The sequence below is a fragment of the Macrobrachium nipponense genome, chromosome 26 (assembly GCF_015104395.2).
Source record: "Macrobrachium nipponense isolate FS-2020 chromosome 26, ASM1510439v2, whole genome shotgun sequence".
Lineage (NCBI taxonomy): Eukaryota > Metazoa > Arthropoda > Malacostraca > Decapoda > Palaemonidae > Macrobrachium > Macrobrachium nipponense.
In genome coordinates this window covers 25,764,648-25,785,392 of record NC_087215.1, presented here as the reverse complement: position 1 = coordinate 25,785,392, position 20,745 = coordinate 25,764,648, and the positions used below count along the sequence as shown (strand labels likewise).

The following is a 20,745-nucleotide window of genomic DNA, read 5'->3' as shown; positions in this document are numbered from 1 at the left end:
AGAGTTTGTGTGAAAGAGTGAGAATTTGTCAGAGAAGGAGTGGAAGATATTTATGAAATATGTTGAAAGGTTAGAGAAAGATCGAGTGAGAAGATCTGTTTCTCGTAGTGAGAGGTCGAATACTTCTAGTAAAAGGAGTGAATGTGTTTCCTCTCCAGCTCCTTCTAATGTAGAGTTGGTAGTACCTTATCCCCAGGTATCTCCTGCGCCCGCTGCTGTATCGGAGGAAGCGAACGATACACAGATTGTTAAAGTGTTCGCTGCCCTTGCGTCCATGGGTGACCAAATACAGCGCCTTACAGATAAAGTCAGTGCTTTTGATGTGAGTGAAAGTGTAGTGGAGGGGGCGTCTGATCGTCTCTCTCGTGCTCCTAGACCTAGACCTCTGTCAAGCTCCCAGACCCAAGGGAGAAGGCAGGTCGACAGTCGAAGGGAGGCGAGAGAGGTTTTGTCACGGTCAGGCGTCCCTTCGAACAGTCCTGTTGTAAGATCCCAGGCTGTTGCAGTTCGCCACAGAAAAGGCGTAACTGGGAAGTGTGCGTCCTCGGATGATTCGACATCAGAGCGGGAACATCGGTGTTCGGTAGTGTCTCGCCCCCTCAAGAGGACTTTAAGGACATCGACCACTCAGGATAGACGTTCTCAAGATCGTGAGGCTTGGAGTAGCCCGAAGGTTATGTCCTCCTCGGACGACTGGGACGTGGTTCCGATCAAGAGGAAGAAGATCGTTCGTTCGAAAGAGGACTCGGTACGGCCCTTACGTTCCTGGATTTCGACAAGAGACTCTCCCCCGTCCTCTTGCTTGTCTTCTCCTCTTCTCTCTCCGTTGGGTAGAGTTCAAGATCGCTCTCCTTTACGTCTTAGTCCTTCTCGTCATCCTCCTCCTTCTACGGCTGTCCGTCAGGAAGATAGTACTAAGGATTTCTTAAGGGAAATGCAGTCTAAGCTTGCAGTTCTCGTTAGTTCATGGGATGCGCCTTTGCAAGGACCTTCGGGGCGTAAGGACGATTTCCTTCCCGTTAAGTCTTCCAAGAAGACGGAAGACAAGTATTCCCTCGCCGAGGATTTAGGACGCACTGGCTCTACGAGGACGGGCGATCGCGTAGTGTTTCAGGACGCAGGAAGAAGAAGATCATTTCTGAAGAAACAGGACGCAAACGTCAGGACGCGGAACCGCTTGTGGACGCAGGACGCAGGCGGCAGGAAGCAGATGTGTCTACGATGGACGCAGGACGCAAACGGCAGGACATCGATACTTCGTTGGTTGCAGAACGCAGACGGCAGGACGCCGATACTTTGTTGGTGGCAGGACGCAGGCGGCAGGACGTTAATCCGTCAGCAAAGCGTCAGAACGATAGTGATCTGCAAGACATTTCTTCAGCAGAAGAAGAATTGGACTTTGTTGAGAAGAAGAATGTGGAACCGTCTTCGGATTACAAGATCCTCACTGCACATCTTCTTTCTATTTTCGAAGGGGAACTCCAACCTACGGTGCCTTTATCTCCTCTGTCTCAGTTTTCCAAGACTAAGACTCCAAAGAAGTCCTCATTTCTCAAGATGACTCTGTCGATTTCGGCTAAGAAGGCTCTTCAACGAGTGAATAACTGGCTGAAGGACAAAAAAGAAGTGGGGAAATCCTCTTTCGCTTTTCCCCCAGCCAAGTTAGCATCGAAGTCGGGAGTATGGTACGCTACTGGAGAAAGTCTTGGCCTGGGAGTACCTGCCTCCTCCCAGGGGGACTTCTCCAGTATAGTGGACAGCTCGCGCAGACAGGCGTTGCAGTCTGCCAAGGTCTGGTGGACTTCGTCCGAGTTTGACCATCTTTTTAAAGGAATTTTTAGGACTTTCGAAGTCTTCAATTTTCTAGATTGGTCTTTGGGAGCGTTGGCGAACTCCTTAGAAGATGAGAATTCTCAGGATACGGAAGTGGCTAAGAGCATTATGTCCTGCATGGACAAGGCTCTGAGAGATGGAGCGAATGAACTGGCATCATTGTTCACAGCAGGAGTACTGAAGAAGAGGTCGCTTTTCTGCTCTTTCGCTTCAAAAGGTGTTTCCAACTCTCAGAAATCGGAGTTGATGTTCTCTCCCCTTTCAAACCAACTGTTCCCTTCAGAGGTTATTAAGGATATAGCGCTGGCGCTTTCTCAGAAGGCCACTCAAGATCTTCTCTCTTCATCAGTAAGGAAGTTTTTTCTATCCAAGTTGGTTAAGAAAACTCCAAAGGAACCAAGGCCTTCGCAACAGCCCTTTCGAGGCAGAACTTTCGCTCGACCCGCCTTTAGAGGCAAGAGAGTACCCACAAAAAGAGGGGCCAAGACCACCTCTAAACTAAATGTTTTTGTGGAAAAGACCAAATTCACTATGGAGACGAACGATTCAGTACTGGCAGCGGTACGTCCAGGGGACTGGATGGTTACCCTGGACCTACAAGACGCATACTTTCATATTCCGATTCATCCAGGAAGCAGGAAGTATCTAAGGTTCGTGATTCAGAACAGGGTCTTTCAATTCAAGGCCCTGTGCTTCGGCCTTTGCACAGCCCCCCAAGTGTTATCGAGGATGATGTCCAATGTAGCAAGATGGTTGCACTTAAGAGGGATCAGAGTGTCGTTTTACTTGGACGACTGGTTGATAAGATCCCAATCGAGAAGTCAATGTCTGGAGGACCTGAAACAAACGTTGGATTTAGCAAAAGAACTAGGTCTTGTGGTAAACCTAGGAAAGTCTCATCTGAATCCCAAGCAACAGATAGTTTATTTGGGGATTCAGATATCGTCAGCGACTTTTCGGGTTTTTCCGTCCCCCGAAAGGCAAGCCCTATGCATTCGGAAGGTGCAGGACTTTCTAGAGAAAGACCGATGCTCAGCAAGAGAGTGGATGAGTCTACTGGGCACACTCTCTTCGCTAGAGAGGTTCATTTCTCTAGACCTCTACAGTTTTTCCTGAAAGAAGCATGGCCAAGAAAATCGCAACCGGATTCCTTCCAGTTTCTAATTCCTGCCAAAGTGAAGGAGGAATTAAATTGGTGGCTAACCCCAGGCAGGTTAGCAGAAGGGATATCGCTCCAACAGAAGAGCCCAGACCTCATCTTGGTTTTCCGACGCGTCGGACGCAGGTTGGGGAGCGACATTAGGCCCTCAAGAGGTGTCGGGTCTTTGGAACGAGGAAGAAGCAAGTTGGCACATAAACAGGAAGGAACTGACTGATGGCAATTTTCTTGGCCTTGAAGTAGTTCAGCGAGTTGGTACGCAACAAGACAGTGCAGATCAACTCGGACAACACCACGGCTCGGGCATACATCCACAAACAAGGAGGGACTCATTCTTTTCCCCTCTACATGCTGGCAAAGGAAGTTCTACTTTGGGCGGAAGAGGAAAATGTTGTTCTGCTCACCAGGTTCATCCAGGGGGAGAAGAATGTCAGAGCGGACCTGTTGAGCAGAAGGGGACAACTTCTTCCGACAGAGTGGACGTTGCACCTGGAGGTATGTCAGAGCCTGTGGAAATTGTGGGGCCGTCCGGTAGTAGATCTTTTTGCGACAGCCAAAACAAAAAGACTACCAACCTATTGCTCTCCGGTTCCAGATCAGGAAGCAGTGGCGGTGGACGCCTTCCTGATGGACTGGACAAACCTAGACGTATACGCTTTTCCTCCATTCAAAGTACTGGGGAAAGTTATGAAGAAATTCAGGGAGAGCCAAGGAACGAGGATGACCTTAATAGCTCCATTTTGGCCGGCCCAAAGTTGGTTCACAGAGGTACTGGAATGGACAGTAGATACACCAAGAACTCTTCCTCTAAGAGTAGATTTACTCAGACAACCCCACTTCGACAGATTTCACAAGAATACCCTCGCTCTGGGTCTGACTGCGTTCAGACTATCGAAAGTCTTGTCAGAGCGAGGGGATATTCTAGAGAGGTGGCCAGTGCAGTGGCTAGAGCCAGAAGAACCTCCACAATCGCAGTATATCAGTCGAAGGGGGAGAATTTCCGGAAGTGGTGTAAGAAGAGGAAAGTGTCTTCATCCAGTACCTCTGTGACCCAAATCGCAGACTTAATCCTATACTTGAGAAAGGATTTAGGATTGTCAGTGTCTACAATCAAAGGTTATAAAAGTATGTTGACCTCAGTGTTTAGACACAGAGATGTGGATATCTCTAATAATTTGGACCTTAGAGATCTGATTAGATCATTTGGTACCAAGAAACAGCCCCAATGCAGGCCAACTGCTTGGAATCTCGATGTTGTCTTGAGGCATCTAACCTCTAGTAAATTCGAGCCTTTAGAGAAAGCCTCTCTGAGAGATGTATCTAAGAAAGCTATCTTTTTAGTCGCCTTGGCAACGGCTAAGAGAGCTAGTGAGCTTCAGGCCATATCGAAGAAAGTGGGATGGAGATATGGTAACGCAGTGTGTTCATTCCAGGAAGGTTTTTTGGCCAAGAATGAGAACCCTGCTAATCCTTGGCCAAGATCCTTTGATGTCTTGGGTCTTTCTGATTTAGTGGGACATGAGCAAGAAAGAGTTCTCTGCCCAGTGAGAGCATTACGTTTTTATATTGAGAGAACAAGAGAGATCAGAGGGAATTCTGATGTTCTTTGGTGTTCAGTCAAAGACCCCAGTAGACCCATGACAAAGAACGCTCTAGCTTTCTTTATGAGAGAATTGATTAGAGAAGCTCACATGTTGTGTCAAGAACAGAGCTTCGGTATTTTGAAAGTGAAGGCTCATGAAGTCAGGGCAGTTGCGACTTCATTGGCTTTTAAAAAGAATTTAGCCCTCAAAGAGATTATTGAATCTACATTTTGGAGAACTAATTCAATATTTGCGTCTCATTATCTTAGGGATATTCAGACAACCTTTGATAATTGTCAGACGCTAGGTCCATACGTGTCCTCGGGTACAGTATTGGGCAAAGGAGTTACCACCCCATAACCTTCTTTTAAGCTAAGTAATTTTATCAGGTGATGGTGTTTGTGTTTGTTGGTCGTCTGAGAAAAGTGTTGTTTACCTTAATCAGTCTGGTTTGTATTATCTTGGTGTGGTGTGTGTGTGTAGTTCAGGTAAATGATCTATTACTAGCTTAAATGCTGTGGCATAAGAGGGCTGTAAGGTTCTGTCAACACATTGGTCACGCCCAGTTGTCAGTTCCAGTCTTAGCTTCTTCAACATACAGGACACTTCCTTGTTGAGAGCTCCTAAGGTTTAAGCAGGCTTAGAGGCAGGACCTATGAAGTCAGCTACCTTAGCAGGTAAGGAACCTAGAGTAAATTGATAATTTTAATTATTTATACTCTAATAATGTTGCTGTCTTTGACCCACCTCCAAATGTGTCAATCAGCTATATATATATACCTGCCAGGTAAGTGTCATACATTAAAATGAAGTTTTTATGTTAAAACAAAGTTTAATGTATACTTACCTGGCAGGTATATATAATTTAATGCCCACCCTCCTCCCCTCAGGAGACAGGGTTCAGAGAAAATCTGGCCCAAGTGGGAACGGTTCCTGGCGCTAGCGCCACGGTAACAGGGTGGTGGTTGCCTGAACTACTAATAGGTTACTAGCGTTTGCCCCGAGATTTGAATATTTCTGCCAGGTGGAACAGTAGCTATATATATACCTGCCAGGTAAGTATACATTAAACTTTGTTTTAACATAAAAACTTCATTTTCTGCCCGATAGTGAAGAAATTCTTGAAAGAGAAGTGCCTCCCTCTGAAATGCCTCCTGGTGTTGGACAATGCCCTTGCTCACCCTCCTGGCCTTGAGGAAGATATCCTTGCGGAGTATTCCTTCATCAAGGTCCTTTATCTTCCGCCTAACACCACCCCTCTACTCCAGCCCATGGACCAGCAAGTGATATCGAACTTCAAGAAGCTGTATACGAAACATCTTTTCAAGAGATGTTTCGACATCACCGGTACCACAAACCTCACCTTGCGTGAATTTTGGAAGGAGCATTTCGATATTGTAATATGCAACCGACTCATCGACCAAGCTTGGCAGGAGGTTTCGAGGCGAACCTTGAATTCCTCGTGGAGGAAACTCTGGCCTGATGCCGTATCCGCCCCAGACTTCGAGGGATTCGACGTGGGCGAAGCTGGTGCTGCAGATTCAGAAACAGTTGACTATCCTGAAACTGTTTCGCAGCCAGATCTTGACGAGATCGTTGCACTCGGCAAGTCCATGGGCTCGTCGACGACATCAATGACCTTCTCGAGGAGCACCAAGAGGAGGTTACAATGGATGACCTGAAGGAGTTGGAGGCCGTGCAACACAACGTCGTTCAAGAAGAGTTCTCTAGCAGCGGAGAGGAGGAGGACGAGGACTCTATGACAACGGCAGAAATTAAGGATGCTCTAGCTGCTTTTCATAAGGTGCAATCATTCGGAGAAAAGAGACACCCCGAAAAGGCTTACACAGGTCGTATGCTTGCACAGTTCGATAACGTTTGCCTGAGTTGTTTCAGGAACATTGTCAAAAGTAGGCAGAAGCAATCTTCCTTGGATAGTTATTTTTTGAAGAGGCCTTTAGTAGTAGTAAGCAAAAAGGAAGAACCTAGTGATACTAAAAACAGAAAGTTGAAAGTGGTGGAAAAAAAAGTATAAAAAAGTGAAAAAGAAAAAAGTAAAAATAAAAGAAAATGAAATAATTTTTTAGTTTTAGTTTTTTGTAAAGTTAAGTGTTACAGTTTTGTTAATGTGTTTCATAAAGTTTAGTTTATGTTTTCCTTACATTTTTTTATGTGTTTCATAAAGTTAAGTGTAAGTATGTATCTACCGTTTGTCGTCCTCCTCTGGCGCCATTTCGGAGATAGCCTCACTCGGAAGGTAAGCTTCCACATTTTACTACATACGTACGTATGTACGTACAGTATTTCTTGTATACCATGTACACTAATGCACTTTATTTACAGGTATATTAGCAGTACGTATTAAGTTAGGTATTGAATGGTCCAAATTGTTGTAGTATTTCATTGTTTATAGGTCAATTTAGCTTTATTATGAAATTTACTGGGGTGTTTTTGGAGGGCTTGGAACAGATTAACCTTTTTACATGTAAAATGCAATCCAAGATACGAAAAGCTCATGATACAAAGGCAGCCTCGGAATTGATTAATTTCATTTCTCGAGGTACCACTGTATGAGGAAAAATAACCTTGTCTCATATAAGGCAAGTATCTAGATATTCGTTTATGCTAATTAGAAGGAAGAAAATTCGCTAAGAATTGCGTTAAAAATGGCGAAACCAACTCGTATTCGCCATCAGCTGATTTCAAACCACAACATTGGCCGCTCCGCAGAATACTGGCTTAGATTTGCCATAGTATTTTATAATACAGTATTATGAGAATACATACAATACTATTGGATATAGTGAAGTAATGTATGACTTTTCAAATGATTTATGGAAAAGATGCATAATTAATAAAATAACACCATGCATTTTTCGGAACAGTGGTGGACAAGAACGAACATGAAAAAACATCCCCTGACAACGAGGAGCGTAGTTACAAAGGCTGCCTTAGTTTGTATCATATTTATGTACAAAAATAAAAATACCCTATACGTAATATATTTTCATACATTTTAAACATAAAAGCATAAACATTTAAATAATCGACACATGGATCGCTAAATTTGCACTTTTTTTAACTCTATATTTTTGGAAGAGCGGCAGACGGCGGCTTACAAGAAAGAGCATGAAAAAACATCGTATTTGATAACGTGTGAAGGGCAGTTTCGAAAGCTGCCTTTTTATCATATTTCTGCACAGAAATAAAAATACCCCATACGTAATACATTTTCATACACATTTTAAACATAAAAGCATGAACATTTATAAAAGCGACACATCGATCGCTAATTTCCACTTTTTTTTTAACTCTATATTTCGGAAGAGCGGCAGGTGGCGCTCACAAGAAAGAACATTAAAAAACGTCGTATTTGGTAACGTGTGAAGGGCAGTTTCGAAAGCGTAACATATTTCTGTGCAGAAATAAAAATACCCTATACATAATACATTTTCATACACATTTTAAACATAAAAGCATGAACATTTATAAATCAACACATCCATAGCTAAATTTGCACTTATGTAACTATATTTTCGGCATAGAACAGCGTCAGAGGCATATATTTTACCCTAATACCTATGTAATAACTCTCCATAAAATTTGTTAATATAATTTGCATAACCTTTATGGTCTGAACGGCATTTCTACAAATGCATGAACTCGTTAGACAACGGCGCTAGCGGCGCTATTAACTGAAAATTGTTCCGTAAAAATATCTTATTTTTTTAATGAATATTTTTGACGACGGCCGTAAAACCGATTCGCCGCTGAGCGATTGCGCCGTTAACTGCGGGCCGCCTGTACACTGAAAGTACAATTCATCCCTGTTTTGACAAAGTAGCATAGGTATCCCTTTTATTTTTTCATTTTACCCCAAGTGTCTCAGGTTTTGATACATTATACTGTAACTTATCAAAATTTCAGCAGTCTGCATTGTCACATTTGCCCACCAAATTTCCTCAAAAGACGAGCTAGTAAGAAGCTGAATAATTTCAATATCATTGAAGCCTATTTTCTTAGAATGGGGAAAAAATGGTTTACAAGTCTACCCCACTTTTTTGTGCTTCACTTTGTCGCAGATTTGTGTGGAACACTTTTCACATTTCCGCGAGATTTGTGGAACATATTTTTCATGTTTCCTCTGGAACTTTCACCAATGTGTGAATTTTTCTGTGTCATATTTCTAAAATTATCACCAATTTGCTTTATTTGTAATAAATTAGGCAGTGAACCGTTAAAATAGACCGTTACAAGCAGTTACAAGTGATTTTAGAGGGGTTTTGAATTCCTGCGGTGGGTTCTGGAATTCTGGAACCTATCCCCGCGAAAAAGTGGGGTAGCAATTTACACCGGTTCATCAAACTAGGGACGAATTTAGTTTCCGCAAATTTGTTACATATCCAAATGGTCTTTTCTTTTTCTCTCTAATCAGGTAAACCACAGGTGGTTCTTTTGGATGAGCCATCAACTGGAATGGATCCACAATCGAAACGCTTCTTGTGGAACTCCATTCTTGCTTCTTTTAAGGTATGAGTAGATTATGGCTCCTCATGAAGTCCTTTTATTTTGATTATTCAACTTTAAGTGTGTTTCATTATTCTAAATTAATAGAATGTTATTATAGATAAAGGAGAATATCAATGAAAACAGTATAACAAACATAGCTTATGAAATATGGGTCTGTTACTAAGGAAGCAGTAGATGAAGTGTATTCTCTTTGTTATAATAGGTGAAGATAATTTTTCTTAATAACTTAGTCAAGTATTGGGAAAATCTACTCTCAAATAAAACTTTTTTTTCTTCAAAAGGGCCAGAGAAGTGCAATTCTAACGACCCATTCCATGGAGGAGGCAGATGCTTTGTGTTCAAGAATTGGCATCCTTGTTCGTGGTGGTCTCAGGTAAAGGGATAACCATAATACTACATATTACTCACAAAATAATATACTGTGATCCTCAAATTCTGATTTTGTTAAGCTTGCCATTTCCCTGTAAAGGCTGAAGAACCACAATAAACTCTTGACCCCCAAACGTTATCCATACAGGAAACCCCCGGATTCACGGACACACTGGTTTGCGGATTTCTCTATGAAACATATAGTCTACAAATTGTTCGCGGAAAATTTGCCCATTTGCGGTATTTTTCATTCAGAAATATTCACTGATTACTGTATTTCCATGACTAAATGCACTTTTTGTGACAAAACTACTAAAATACTCGGGTATAAGCATTTTTATTTTATTTTTTTTATTTATTTTTTTTGCATTTGAACTATCAAAATAGGCAGTTCTAAGTATTTTTAGAGGGTTCTAAGTATTCATGGGTATAGCTATTCATGGGGAGGTTTGGTATGCATCCCCGCAAATCCGGGGGCTCCATTGTATATGTACTGTACGTATATCATTATTAGCCATAAGCCTTTCTAATATTTAAAAACATAGTTGATAATTTACCAAATTAAATCAAGTACTTACGGTGCAATTAACCTTGTTTAATGGGGTAATTAAGAAAGAGAGCACACAAACTCTTTTTCTTTGGACTTAGAGAAAGATAAATGTTGTGTCTGTCATCTGCTGGTGGAGTAAGGAGAGCACAGGATAACATTTGATTTAAGATGTTATTAACTATTTGATGTAAATATGGAAAATAGGTATTTGTTTATTGGTAATGAATGTTAAAAAGATAATTTTGTATATGAGACTTACCCAGTGATTATATAGCTATTAGTTTCCACATAGAGCAAATTAATTCAAATTTTGAGGTGGTGCTTTGATTGTTCAGTGTAGTTATACAGTGCCGTCCCCCAATGGCAATACGAGGACTAACTTAGCTGAGCACTTCATTCTGTTTTCTGGCGCACTTGACTAAACAGTGAGTGCTTACAGCAGCTTGTTCTTATTTTCTGGTTATATCACTGGATTTCGGTAGTGTTACACAACCACCGGAACGCATTTGTAGCGTAGCCTTCGAGCAGGACGAGTCTTGTCTTTGTTTATTTAATTCAGATTATCATCAAGCCAGATATTTTTCTAGGAATAGTTCTTGAATGTAACACCATTCAATTAGGCCAAATACTTTTGCATATACTATGTTGTGCTTACCGGGCTTATGCCATGCAGAAGTCGTCAGTTAATAATTGCCTTAAGTAATCTAAGATTTGTTCATGCCACTTACCTGACAGATATATATATAGCTGTATTTTCTGAAGTCCGACAGAATTTCAAAACTCGCGGCACACGCAGTGGGCGGCCAGGTGGTAGTACCCATTCCCGCCACTGGGAGGCGGATATCAGGAACCATTCCCATTTTCTATTCATATTTTTTTCTGTCGCCTGTCGGTAAACTACTGTTTACAGACCTCCGCCCAGGATTTTTTGGATTTGACTCGCATTTAAGTATCTGATTGACTTTTGGTATTGATTTTGGATTGTTGGATTGGCATACGCTATAGTGGACCGTTTTTTTACTTTGGATTGGCTTTTCTGTAAACGTGATGTCTGGATCAAGTGCAGTGAGTTTCAGAGTGTGTGTGAGGAGTGATTGTAAGGTGAGGCTACCGAAATCATCGGTAGACCCCCACACAGTATGTATGAGTTGTAGGGGGCATATTTGTTTGATGGATGATCGGTGCAATGAATGTGATGGATTGACCGATGATGATTGGAGGGTGTATGATTCCTATCGGCGTAAATTAGAACGCGATAGGATCAGGAGGTCTTCCTCCAGGAGTGGTTCTACCAAAGGTAAGGGTGATAATATTTCTCCTGTAATAACACCTGTAGATTTTGCATCTCCTAAACCTGTGTTGCCTTCGGGCCCTGAATCTGTGTCGGGAGAAGGTAATGCTCTCTCTCTTATTTTGGAGTCTCTATGTACTCTAGAGATCAAAGTGAAAGCCTTGGAAACTGGCTCAGTGCAAGTGCGTGATCGTGCCCCTAGTGTTGTGGAGGGGGCGTCAGATCGGCCCCATAATGCCTCTAGGCCTAGACTGCTATCGGACTCCCAGGAATCAGGGAGGGGGTATGTCGAAAGCCGCAAGAGGGTTACGGGGGCTCCCCACCGATCTGGCGTCCCTTCGGCAGGCCTTGTTGCAAAGTCCCAGGCTGTCAAGGAGCGCGCACGGGCGCGCATCCTTAAGGACTGCTTTTCGTCCTCCGAAGCGTCCTCCCCGCGCAAGGGGTGGAGCGCTCGGAGAGACTCTCGTCCGCTGAAAAGGACGCTTCGTGTTGAGGACGCTTCACGTCCTGTATCGCCGCTTTCTTCGGAGGACGCTTATGACGCTTTTCCTCCTCAGAAGAGAGGTAAAATCTCATCCGACGAGGACGCTGGGTTGCGCGCACAGGCGCGTATCCCTGAGAAGCAGGTAGCTGTACCTGTGAGAAGGAAGGAGGCGTCCCCTCGCCCCTCGTCTTCTCGCAGGATCAGCCCTGCTCCCTCTTTTCGTTCCTCTCCAACAAAGAACATGCTTTTGTCCCTTCAGGACCAGCTATCGACGCTTATGGCTCAGAGGACTCGCCCAGCAGCAGTCGAGCCTAAGCGGAGGAAGGACCTTAGACTACTCGTCAAGAGGACGAAGCAGTCTCCTTCTCCCTCTCCTCGCTCGTCTCTTTCGCCGATGGCGTCTCCTTCGGTGATTCGCCGATCTCGTTCGCCCGCTAAGAAGACGGGTCGTCAGGACGCTTTCGTTCCCTCTCGACGTCATGGGCAGGCTGCTTGCCGTGATTTTCGGGAGGACGCTCAGGACGCTTTTGAGTGCGCTTAGGACACTTTTGAAGACGCTCGGCAGGATGCTCAGCAGGACGCTTTTCAGGACGCTTCGGGGGACTCCGGCCAAGAAGAAGACGTACACCAGGACGCTGGGTTGCGCGCACAGGCGCGTATACCTGAGAAAATGTCTACCTTTTCGTTGAGGAAACGTAAGAACGCTTCTCTTGCAAGTGAGGCTGCCTCAGGCGTCGCTAAGGACGCTCATCGCCGTCAGGACGCTCTGCCTCCTTCGAGCGGTAAACGCCACAAAGAAGACAGCCTAGATAAGGCTTCTACCAGTAAACATCGGGGGTCTTTGATTAAGGCAAGACCCGATAGACGTATGCCCTCTCCGGAGAGGCGGTTTCCTCTTCCGATTAGAGAAGAAGGAGAGTTGAGTAGTCCTGCTGACTCTGTTGAAGAAGAACCTTCTGCTGCCTCTTCAATCTCGGACTATAAAGTTCTTGTGCGGCTGTTGTGTTCGTCCTTCGAGGACAAGTTCCAGCCTGCAGCTCCCAAGTCTCCTCCTTCGCAGTTTTCATCCTCTAAGATTTGTAAGACCCCGGAGTTTGTCGAGATGAAGACTTCGCTCTCTACTAAGCGGGCATTCAAGAAACTCCAAGACTGGATGGAACGAAGGAAGGATCAAGGCAAGACAACTTTCGCCCTTCCTCCCGCTAGACTCAGCGGTAAAGGAGGTAAGTGGTATAAAACCAAAGAAGACGTGGGTGTGAGAATCCCTTCTTCAGCACAAGGGGATTTCTCCAGCTTGGTGGATTCTCAGAGGAGGTCCCTTTTATCCACTGCTAAAGTGACTGGGACCCCTACGGAGACGGACCATCATTTGAAGGGGCTGCTCCGGACTCTTGAAGTATTCAACTTCCTAGACTGGTGCTTGGGAGTTCTGGATCTGCAATCGAGAAGCCCAGAGTCTCTCAGTCTGGGGGAGCTGTCCAGTGTGCTATCATGCATGGACAAAGCCGTCAGGGATGGTTCAGAGGAGCTGGTCTCTCATTTTGGGACGGCCTTCTTGAAGAAGAGAGCTTTGCTGTGAAATTTCACGGCTCGATCAGTTACTCCAGCTCAGAAAGCGGAGCTGCTCTTTTCTCCTATTACGAACCATCTCTTCCCCCAGACTTTGGTTAAGGACCTGGCAAGCAGTTTGCAAGAAAAGGCAATGCAGGACCTCTTAGCCCAGTCCTCGAGACGTCCGGCAGTTCCTTCCACTTCTTCGGCTTTTGTACGACCGCCGAAGAAGGTTAAGCCCTTTCGTGGGGCTCCTCCCTCGAGAGCAGCTCCTCGAGGGAGAGGGCTTGCAAGAGGAAGAGCTTCTTTCAAACCAAAGCCGTCCAAGTGAGACGCATGTCCTTCAGACACCAGTCGGAGCCAGACTGAAGTTCTTTGCGGGAGCATGGAGAGAGAGAGACACGGACCCTTGGTCCCTCAAGATCGTGGAGCAGGGGTACAAGATCCCCTTTTTAGATCTTCCTCCTCTTTCTACGACTCCCAGAGACCTTTCTCCATCCTATCAGGGAGAAAAGAAACAAGTTTTATTCGATCTTCTACAACAAATGATCGAAAAAAGAGCGGTGGAACAAGTCGCGGACCTGGGGTCTCCAGGCTTTTACAACAGGATTTTCCTAGTACCAAAGCAGTCGTCAGGTTGGCGTCCAGTCCTAGATGTAAGCAGGCTCAATCTTTCCGTGGAAAAGACCAAATTCACGATGGAGACACCTCATTCTGTTCTGGGAGCCTTGAGACCGGGCGACTGGATGGTGTCCTTAGACCTGCAGTACGTGTACTTTCACATCCCGATCCACCCTCTTTCAAGAAAGTACCTAAGATTCGTCTTGGGCAAAAAAGTGTGGCAGTTCAGAGCTCTTTGTTTCGGCCTGACCACGGCTCCAATGGTGTTCACCGTAGTCATGAAAAATGTGGCAAGGTGGCTACACTCTTCAGGGATAAGAGTTTCCCTTTACCTCGACGACTGGGTTATCAGAGCTTCGTCGAGAGAGAAGTGTCTGAAGGACTTGCAGTTCACGTTAGCCCTAGCGAAGTCCCTGGGACTTCTTGTCAACCTTGAAAAGTCGCATCTGACCCTGACACAGTCCATCGTGTATCTGGGGATTCAGATGGATTCAGTGGCTTTTCTAGCGTTTCCGTCCCAGGAACGTCAGCGGCTAGGATTAGAGAAGATCTCGGCCTTCTTTGGGAAAGAAACTTGCTTGGCGAGGGAATGGATGAGTCTGCTGGGCACACTTTCATCGCTAGAAAGGTTTGTTTCCTTGGGAAGACTGCACCTCAGGCCTCTCCAGTTTTTCCTTGCGGACGAGTGGAAGGTCAAGGACGATCTCAATGCGATCTTGAGAATATCGCATCCAATAAAGAGCCATCTAAGATGGTGGTTCGACCCACAGAAACTACAGGAGGGCTTGTCCCTAAGTCTTCTGAGCCCCGACCTAGTGTTGTTCTCAGACGCTTCCATCATGGGCTGGGGAGCAACACTAGGAGGGGAGGAAGTGTCAGGCTCCTGGAGAGGGGAACAGGTAGCCTGGCACATAAATGTCAAAGAGCTAGCAGCAATCTTTCTGTCTCTGCAGTTCTTCGAAGGGAGTTTGACGAACAAGATCGTTCAAGTAAACTCCGACAATACCACAGCACTCGCTTATTTGAAGAATCAGGGAGGAACACACTCCAGAACTTTGTTTCACCTGGCGAAGGAGATTCTGCTGTGGGCGAAAAGAAGAAAGGTTACGATCCTGACGAGGTTCATTGCAGGAGTGCAAAACGTCAGGGGCGACCTTCTCAGTCGTCGGGAACAAATCCTACCGATGGAATGAACATTAAACAAAGACGTGTGTCGAGACCTTTGGAGGTTGTGGGGACGTCCTCTGGTCGACTTCGCGACGTCGAGGACCAAGAGGCTTCCTCTGTATTGCTCCCCGGTCCTAGATCCAGAAGCAATCGCTGTGGACGCGTTGCTATGGAATTGGACGGGCCTAGATCTGTACGCCTTCCCGCCATTCAAGATCATAGGGGAAGTCATGAGGAAGTTTGCGGCTTCAGAAGGGACGAGGTTGACCCTTATCGCCCCGATGTGGCCAGCGAGAGAATGGTTCACAGAGGTCATGTCTTTCCTTGTAGACTTTCCAAGGACGTTGCCCTGGAGGAAAGATCTACTCAAACAGCCTCACTTCGAAAGGTATCACCAAAACCTCTCCGCTCTGGGTCTGACTGCGTTCAGACTATCGAAAAGTTGGCCAGAGCGAGAGGTTTTTCGAAAGCAGCAGCGAGAGCAATCGCAAATGCAAGACGTGCATCTACAAAAGCTGTATACCAATCGAAGTGGGCTTCCTTCAGGGCATGGTGTAAAAAGGAGGGAGTTTCCTCTTCCACGACCTCTGTGAACCAGATAGCCGATTTTCTGCTCTTTCTCAGGAATGTGCAGAAATTAGCAGTCCCTACCATCAAGGGATATAAGAGCATGTTGTCAGCGGTTTTTAGGCACAGAGGCCTGGACCTTTCTGACAACAAAGACATTCATGATCTCTTAAAATCTAGTGGGATTCAAAGGAGACAACGCTGTCTGCTCTTTGAGCCCAACTTTCTTGGCAAAGAATGAAAATCCTTCTAACCCTTGGCCGAAAAGCTTCGAGATCAAGGGTATGTCAAGTCTGGTGGGCCAAGAACCAGAGAGAGCCCTGTGCCCTGTTAGGGCTCTCAAGTTCTATGTGCATAGAACAAAAGAGGTAAGAGGTCCCTCAGGTAATCTCTGGTGCTCTGTGAAGAGACCAGAGTTACCTTTATCTAAGAATGCTGTTGCTTTCTTTCTGAGGGACGTCATTAAAGAGGCTCATTCATCTTGCCAGAAGACTGATTTGAGCCTCTTACGAGTGAAAGCTCACGAAGTTAGAGCTGTCGCTACCTCTCTTGCCTTCCAAAAGAATATGTCAATCAAGGACATTCTTGATGGCACCTTTTGGAGGAGCAACTCTGTCTTCGCCTCACATTACCTAAGGGATGTGAGAACGATTTATGATGACTGTAATTCTCTTGGGCCATACGTTTCTGCAGACACAGTCTTGGGGGCTGGAGGTAGCTCTTTCCCTATCCCTTAGTTAGGTTTAGGTTAGTTTTTATTGTTGTGTTTTTAGGTTGTGGTGAGTCTTGTGTGAAGATCTCCCATCCCTTAGTTTAGTTTTTAAGGGGTCTTTGGATAGTTGGTCAGGTGGTGGTCTGTTGCTTCGTTGCCCTCATATGTATGGCTCGATGGTCTTGTCACGTTGAGGTCACGTCCCCGTTGACAGATCATCCAGAGCGCACCAGCACTACAGGTCTTCACCTGGCTGGCAACTCTGATTAAGCAAAAGCAGGCTTAAGTGACAGTAATCACAGAGTCTACTTTGCTAACAGGTGAGGAACCAAGATATACATCATCTACTTAATTTAAGTTTCCTATAAATCCTATTCTGTCTCTTCCCACCATCCGAAGGTGGGATTCAGCTATATATATATCTGTCAGGTAAATGGCATGAACAAAATGTTATTGTTATAATACAATTAAGTTTGTTCATACTTACCTGGCAGATATATATAATTAAAGTGCCCACCCTTCTCCCCTCAGGAGACAGGGGCATTAATAAAATATGAATAGAAAATGGGAATGGTTCCTGATATCCGCCTCCCAGCGGCGGGAATGGGTACTACCACCTGGCCGCCCACTGCGTGTGCCGCGAGTTTTGAAATTCTGTCGGACTTCAGAAAATACAGCTATATATATATCTGCCAGGTAAGTATGAACAAACTTAATTGTATTATAACAATAACATTTTTACATATTTCTGTAGGCCAAACTTTGTTTTTAGATTTTATCAGCCATAGGCTAGTAGCAAGACAACGGTAAATAATCACCTTAAAATAATTCTGGAATGTTATTCCATTCTTTTATCCCAAAATCTTTGCATATATTATTTACTTACCTTGATTAGGCTACGTGGAAGTCGCCGGTTAATAATTAGTACTTTTAAAGTAATGCTTGAATGTTGCATCATTCCCATAGGTTATACCTTGCCTTTGGAATTTTGTTTACCAGCCATAGGCTATTATAGTAGTTGCAAGTTGCCAGTAAATATAGTTACCTTGAAGTAATTTGTGAATATTATGACATTCTTTTAGGCCAAAACTTTTTTTGCTTACCGTGCCTGCAATACTCATCACTTTCCTTTGCAGAGACTGGAAGTGGTGGAGGTTGAAAAGTAGTAAGGAGAGAATGTGTTAATGTTTGCCTATGGGGGTCCTTGATGTTCCAGTCAGTCGAGTATTAACTTCTGGGTTTATGTTTCGGCAGTATTTTGTGAACGTTCTACATCCTGGCTACTAGCCTCCGGCTTGCTTGGCGGACTGGAGCACAGGCCATTTTGAGTCAATTTGTGGTGTGTAATTGGTTACTGATTTCAATTACCTTTGAATTCGTGATAATTTTACTAATGATTTCTCTTGAGTAATTGGTTATTTGTAAATATTTTTTTATATTTAGAGTCGAATTTGCTCTGAGACTTTAATATGAAAACTACTTGGTGATATGAATATATGTATCAGTCCGGATTCGCAGACTCATGGATTTGCTGATTTCTCTCTGGACCATATCTACCCATTATTTGTGGGAAATTACCCATTTGCAGTATTTTTCTATGAGAAATATCCACAAATTCCTGGATTTTATCAATTTCATCATAAAATGCACTTTTTGTGACAAAGCTATTAAAAAAAACCAGGTATGCAAATTATTAGTTGGGTTTTCTTGAGTTTTAACTAACAAAATAGCCATTTTCAGCATTTTTATAGGGGTTCCAACTATTCGAGGGGATCTGGTATACATCCCTGCAAATACAAGGGGACCACTGTACATATATCTAAATATATAAAATGCTAATTCATATAGTATTTGTAAATTATATTTGTTTTATTCATTTATCACTAATTAGAGAATATAAGTAGTGTTTTTACTTTACTAGAGTTCGATTGGCTTTGATACTTTAATGCAAAACGACTTGTTGATATAAAATTATTTTTTTTAGGTTATACACATTTACGTTATTTTGTAAATATATGTTTGAGTATATGAAATGCTAATGTTATTCATACATTATGAATTTTTCAGGCCTAGATGCCAGAATTTCCTGTAGTGATACATAAAGTACCTATGTAGTTGGTAATCGACTACGGATCTATTATTTTCATGAAAGTAATCAGTAACCGAGGTTACCAGAGGTGGTGGCATCTGTCGCCTACCGACTCTCCCCGCCTCCAAAACCTGACCCCATCACTTCCTTGCCATACCTATGGCAGCATTTTATTTCAATTATCATGAATTTATCAATGTAACAGTGAAGTCTTGTGCAGTGGAGGATGTGGCTACTTGTCCCTCGATTTTACTAAACAAAGGTCACTGTCCCGCTCCCCCACACTTGGAAGAAGACATACCGGGGGTCTAAGGGAGGTGGGGTGTTACATACAGGTAGACGAAGTCCCTCAGTCGAACCTGTTGTCGGTCCCGGGTATCGACAGACAGCTGTTGGAAAAGCGTCTTTCTGGATGTGTGTTAAAGGAGGTGACTATCTGGCCCCTAGGATCTCCTAGACTTAAAGTCCCTGTCCTGCTCCTCTGCACCGAGAAGTCAAAGGGAGTCTGAGGGGGGTTCTCCCTGGTAGTTGCCCCCTCTGTCGAACCTGAAGCCTTTTCCAGGTATCATCAGAGAGTCACTGAAAAGGTGTCTTGATGGATGTGAAGGGAGGGTATTTTTTCCCCCCTCAGTCGAACTTGTCATGCACTAATAGGTTTTGATTGAACACTGCTGGAAAGGCGTATCTTTTAGAGCACAGTTGTCGTCCTATTCCAGCAGTTCGTCACCTCATGGATCACATTGATGGTATGATTTTTTGGTCTCTACCTCTGAAGAGGTATTCTTTAGTCGATGAAGCTTCGTACCCTTGCAGTCATGCTTGTCCAGTGCCTTGCAGTCAGTGTTCGACTCACGACTCAGCTGATTTGACTCACAGTCAATGTTTGACTCACAACTCAGCTGATTCAATTCACAGTGGATGTTTAACTCATGACTCAGCTGATTCGACTCACAGTCGATATTTGACTCGTGGCTCAGCTGATTCGAATATCCGTCGATGTTTGATTTGCTACTCAGTTGATTCGACTAAAGGGAGTCCGATGGGGGATTTCCCCCTCGGTCGAACTTGTGATGCATTTATAGGTTTTGACTGAATGGCACCGAGTGGTGCTCAGTAGTCATTGGATTCAGGAAAAGTTACTTATTTTTCTTAATTAGTATTAATATCGTATGGCCTATGCTACCGCCTAGATGTTCAAAGCATCGTAAGTGACCTCTTGCTTCCAATAGCCAGTCCTCTCCCAGGCGTTCACAGCCAGGTGTATCGACTCGCTCGCCTTATCATTACGTATATGCTCTTAAAGGTGAAGATACCGACTTGTCGTCCGCTGAAGAGGAAGTGGATTGGATCTCTGCTCCTACGTTGGTATATTTGTGCCTTATCAAGTATTTTTGTCCTATGCACATATCAGAATAGTACCGATTCTCATGATGAGCACCAGGTATTGGTGCCTAGGTGCTTGGATCTCTCTTGTATTGGGCGTTTTTTGTCGAGCGCCAGTCCCTGTCTAGGCACTCTGTGCCATCTGAGGTGCCACACCCTTGCTATCACTTGAACAGGACATCATGCAAGTTGAGGAAGAGGTTCTCTGTGTAGCCCTCTTCATTAAGTTCTGATCACGGAGACAGATGCTTGGTGAGAAGTGGTAAGTTCTCGCCAACTACTGGTGCAGTCGGCTCCACTCGACTCTCGCTCACATTCCTGCAAACGAACCAGTTGTAGGAAGAGAATGCTCCATTTGGTGGAAAAAACCTCTGCTCTCCTTTCAGGAAGTGTTTTTTGGTGAGGCAAATACGTTTTCCCAAGTCTTTGGATTGCTGCTATCACTGCAAGTTGATGATTGTGCACATTATTGGCCCCTCCCACTAGTACCGAGAAGAGCAGGCACGAACAGTCATGCTCCTCTCCTTTTTTCCCTCTACTATCTGGGTTATACTGGGCTGGACAAGGGAATAACAGGAACTCTATGGAGTATACTCCCCAGGGCTCAGATGCAAGAGCCTATGTTCCTGGTTTGATCTTAGGATCTCTCCAGTGTTCCCGTTTTGGGAACAAACAGTTCAGCATGAACTAGTCGTCTTTGGTGTCCTGTTATCACTGTAGGGAAGCTTCACCTTTGCCCTCGTCATTAGAGAATGAAGGAGGCTTGCTTCCAGTCCTTATTCTTTTTCTCTTCAAAGTGAAGAAGAATTAGGCTGATGCTCGATCAACAGGAGCATACGAATATACTTGTATGTTC

General features: G+C 44.3%; 1 protein-coding gene across 3 annotated transcripts in view; it reads left to right on the top strand.

Annotated features, from left to right (window-relative positions):
- Nucleotides 1–20,745, top strand: part of LOC135200079 (cholesterol transporter ABCA5-like) — a 271,083-nt gene that overhangs the window by 231,866 nt on the left and 18,472 nt on the right. For all 3 annotated transcript variants that reach the window (XM_064228374.1, XM_064228377.1, XM_064228375.1), the window contains exons 28-29: nt 9,011–9,105; nt 9,387–9,478. In XM_064228374.1, the coding sequence (XP_064084444.1) occupies nt 9,011–9,105; nt 9,387–9,478 (187 nt within the window). The remainder of the gene's footprint in view (nt 1–9,010; nt 9,106–9,386; nt 9,479–20,745) is intronic.